At 31.2% G+C, this 4,680-nt stretch overlaps 1 protein-coding gene across 2 annotated transcripts in view; it reads right to left on the bottom strand.

Moving 5' to 3' along the window:
- The window catches only part of LOC106462408 (aspartate aminotransferase, cytoplasmic-like), a 35,945-nt gene that overhangs the window by 22,720 nt on the left and 8,545 nt on the right, over positions 1 to 4,680 (bottom strand). For both annotated transcript variants that reach the window (XM_022389663.1, XM_022389662.1), the window contains exons 2-3: positions 3,567 to 3,748; positions 2,482 to 2,590 (exon numbers count right to left, since the gene is read on the bottom strand). In XM_022389663.1, coding sequence (XP_022245371.1) covers positions 2,482 to 2,590; positions 3,567 to 3,748 — 291 coding nt within the window. The remainder of the gene's footprint in view (positions 1 to 2,481; positions 2,591 to 3,566; positions 3,749 to 4,680) is intronic.

Here is a 4,680-nt window from a genome sequence, read left to right as displayed (position 1 = left end):
TTCTAGAAAGAAAAAAAAGGTTAATTTAGGTTTATTTTGATTTTTTTTTTGGGGGTGGTTACGAGGTCACTTGAATTGACCGGTTCCGTTTTGAGATTAGGGTAGAGAAAATAACATACAAACTATAAGAAGTTAGTGAAAAAAAAAGTCTGAAATTCATTTAGGAGGTTTTAGGGATTACACAAAGGAAATTTGAGATTTTTGAGATTGCAAAAAGTATTTTTAACTTTAACATGAAAATTACTTTGCACACGGATTATTCAAAACAAATACTCAATATATTAATGGACAAAACTATTTTATTTTAGTAAAAGTACTTCATTAAGAAATATGACTTTTTGTATGTGAAAGACTTGTAATATTAACTGAAAGACTGCCAAATTTTGTGAAGATATACCCAATATATAGAGAGTTAAGTATTAAATTTATGTCAACTTTAAATGAATACAGAAGGTCACGTGACTCGGTCCCAGGGACTGAGACCATGTTGAAAGAGTCAATTTGCTATTTAGGGTTGAGTAGAGAAAATTACAGATAAAATATAGTTTAATGAAAAAACAACAACTTCATATTCATTAGGAGGTTTCAGAGATCTGGAAATTAAGTATGAAATAAGTAAAATAAAAAAGTATTTTCATTCTTAAAATGGAGTACATTCAGACAAATCTTTAGTAAAAATACATTAAAAATTCAGATTTTTGTGTACAACATACTAGTAATGTTAACTAAAGGTTTACCAAATTTCATGAAAATACAAGTACTAAATTTGGAATTATAGCAGGGCTTGATTTTTAGGTTGTCAAAAAAAAATAAAAAAAAGAAGAAAAAAAAAGATCCAATTTCAACAATATTGGTGTACAAGGACCCTACAAGAGACCCAATTACCAGGATTTTGGTGTTTTTGTTTCTTATTTCCAAACAGTACAATCTTTGACTTTTTAATGCCCTATTTCCTGGAAATTTTCATTACATTGGAAAAAATAAGCCCAGACCATGCTTATATTACAAAGTATCTTAAGGAAACAAACAATCAATGACCTGTAAAACTTTTAAAAAGAACAGAAATCTTGGCCAATCACATTCAATGTTTTCATTCTAATCAGCTTGGCTTGCCCACCAAGTACAACCAGTAATAAGACTAGACTTTTATTCAAACTCTTATACATACTACCATAATACATACACAATGCCTGAGCACTGCACATGTACACACACATACCACTGATATGTATTGTTGTCCATACCCATAGTTTGTATTGACCTGGAGATGGGCAAAGCTAGCATTATTTGATTTATTGTTATTCTGTTTCATTCTGAGAAAACTTTCATAAAAATTCTGTTTGCAGATATCATTATTACATTCTGTTTAATTCATGGATTTTCCCACTTTTTTCATGGTAGCTACACATTCCGCATTTCCTAGACTCAATTAGTGTGTGTGTGTGCTCGGGGTGGGGTGGGGGTAGGAACAGTGTTTCAACTGTGATGATTTACGAAGAAAACTCCAAGTTTGACTTTGTAAATTTGATTGTTTTAGTTTATCAGTAAGAAGTTGAGACAACCATGTTATTTCTATTGTTATTAGCATCTATACTAGAAATTAATCTCACTAGATATTTGTGTAATTGGCATTAGTTTTCATTGCAAATTCCCATCTGTCCGTATGTATGTATACACTGTACTGTGTTACCACACATAGCTATTCACATTCAGTTGAACTCCATACAAAATTTATGTGCACAGCTTCTCCACAATAGCAAGTTTAATGACTAAACGATATTTTTGTGGGGGTTCAAATCTGAGTTCTTAGTTAGGTAATTTCCCGATGATTTTGGTCGAGGATCAAAGTCAACATTATGTGTGTAGTTTTGGCATAGATAAGTGTACAGTAGACTGAGTAAGGGTCTGTTCCAGGGTACTAGTCAGACAACACAGGGGTTTAAGTTGGTTGTCTGAGGAAGTTTACAGTCATCTCGATCGATCAGACGACCATTAAAATCAAGCCCTATTATAGTAAATATTTTTACAAAACAAGCTTGTTTCAACTGGACCAATCCCATACATGTTAGGTTAATGACTAATAATCTTCAGCACTGGTAGGCATGCAAGAAACATGAGAACCATGGCAAATAGAGGTTTTCTTATCCTGCTAAGGAGACACTGAAGTGCTATGTGTACTCTTAAAAACATGCACAGATAAATTTTGTTGGGGAAATAGAACTTATGGCAATTCATGAAATTTTGTCCTATTTTACCAGCTTGATATTGTGTATGCTATATTTATTCTACAATTCTTATATTTGTAAATTTTGACATGTAGTGAAATATATAAAATAATATTGGATATTAAATTTGCTTTCTTTCAAGGTTCTGAACAAGAATGTCCCAAACATCATTACTTCTTCCACTTCTCAAAATATTTGTTTGCAAAAGATACAAGAAACAGACAAACTAAAGTACATAATTATTTTCAGTACTTACGCCATGTTGGAGAAGACATGTAGTACGTCTTAAATTTTGCACAGTTTATTAGAAACTCTGCTCCAACTCTTAATGAACCTGTTCCACTCAAGCACTGTACTCCAAAACCCTAGAGAAAGTTATGTTATAATGTATCATTTCTGTAATGAATTATGACCATTAGCTGATTTTTTCTTGCATATTTGTTCACTACTATTGTTATTCAGCAATGCTTTATAATTATTTTATTTTACTTTAAATCATAAATCCTAGAGTAATAAATAACATGAAGCACAGAATATAGCTTTCAATTTTGTAGGATTAAATCTTTTTTCTTTCCAAACATCTAAACTAACATGAAACAATTTTTCATACATAGTAACAATAAAAAGGTGCTGTAACGGTACTTGGTTGTACAAGTTGAGTTTTTAGCTTTATGAGTAATAACATTAAACAAACGAGGATTCTGAATGGTAGAAACACTAAAGTTGTTAGCTTCATCAGAAAAACATCCAAAACCTCTTGAAACCTACAGTAATTTACAATAAAAATAAAAAAAAACAACTAACTTCTCATGTATTAGAAATATTTACAAAAATCCATTTCATAGTGCTCTTTATACATTTTGTTTTATAAACAATAGAGCAATTCAAAATTTTTTTTATTTTGAAGGGAAAGTTTGTCAGACAACCTGTTTGATAAATGTGGATTCATATTTAATAACACAAATAGCCGACACTAAAATAAAAATAAACAGTTGCCTAAACATCTAACATTAAGGATTAGTGTTGACTGAGTTAGTATTAATCTCCAGCTGTTGCCCTGTTGATTAGAACTAAAGCTTTTAGGATAGGAAACAATGTTTACTAATAATGAATTACTCTACTGAAAATATACGTGCATTATGTTATATTAATTTTGTAGATTCAGGCCATACCATTTAAAAAAACAAAAAATAATATAATCTTTTTAAATAATCTTGTATTCCATTTTATTCATTAGAGTAAAGTAAATATGTTATAATAAAGTTAATGATCAACAAGATAACATTAAAAATAACCCACATATAGTCAAGACTGTGATAAAAACAATTTTTACAATCTTACACGCCCTTCTGTAAGTGCTGGGCTATCATTTCCTAAAAGCATTTTTGTAGCAGATTTGGAAAATTCTTCATATCCCAGCTGCGACAGGTATTCATGATTCAGTGTAACATCAGTAGCAATTTGCTGTTCAACTTTTCTTACTACTGGTAACACCCAAGGCTTTCCCTCATTAGTTCTGTAGGCTGCAAATAAAAAAAAAAGTTTTAAAATCTTAAGATGATAAAAAAAAGGACATTCAACAGACACTTGATATGCAAAATGCTCACACCCTGAAATTTTATAATCACAAATTTCTGTAGAACACCTTACTGTAGACAAATCACAAAATCTCATTTGATTGCTACCTGAACATTGTACAAAAACTCTAGAAGCTTCAGAATGCAAGAAAGGAAGAAGCCCAATTTAGATTTTAAAAACACGCGTACACACCCACACACCTATACATTATTATTCTTCCATTATCAGTCCTGATTGTTAAAGTCATAAAGGATATAATGTCTGTGGTCATAGCACAATGCATTGGGGGATATTCCATCTATCAGACACAATCTATACACTTATGTTAAACAAACCAGCAGTTATTAAAAATCAGTTAAGAATCAGAAGTTGAGTGCTTACACCCACAACATCTCGACTCGTACTGCTTTTCGTTGTCTGCAGCCAGTTGTAGGAAGACAGTTATCCTTAATACTCAGACATAAACTTAAAGTAGAAATAATACCACCCTAAAGATTCTACAAGGTAAAACTCCCAACCTCCACCCTTTTATTTACAAAATGATGTTAAACCACACACATAGTTCTTAAAACTCCCAACCTCCTCCCTTTTTCTTGAAGATCTGGTCAAGTATAACCCAGCTGAAATGAAACAAGCCCAGCTACCTGAAGTCTTTCTGACCCAGTATACTGAATACAAGTAAAAAAAAATATTTTTTGAAGTTAGTTACTTATAAGCCAAAGACAACCTTGAGTAACTAATGACCTCCAAGTTCTTCACAAGGTAGTTTCCATAATCAAGAATTTTTTTTTTAATAATTTCACAATTATTATAAAAAACGTGTACAAATTTTTTTGTATATGCCAATCCTTATAACAAAACAACCCTACTCTAAACC

The sequence above is a fragment of the Limulus polyphemus genome, unplaced genomic scaffold (assembly GCF_000517525.1).
Source record: "Limulus polyphemus unplaced genomic scaffold, Limulus_polyphemus-2.1.2 Scaffold1158, whole genome shotgun sequence".
Taxonomy (NCBI): domain Eukaryota; kingdom Metazoa; phylum Arthropoda; class Merostomata; order Xiphosura; family Limulidae; genus Limulus; species Limulus polyphemus.
The sequence above is the reverse complement of the archived record's forward strand: the minus strand, read 5'-3'. Positions and strand labels throughout refer to the sequence as shown.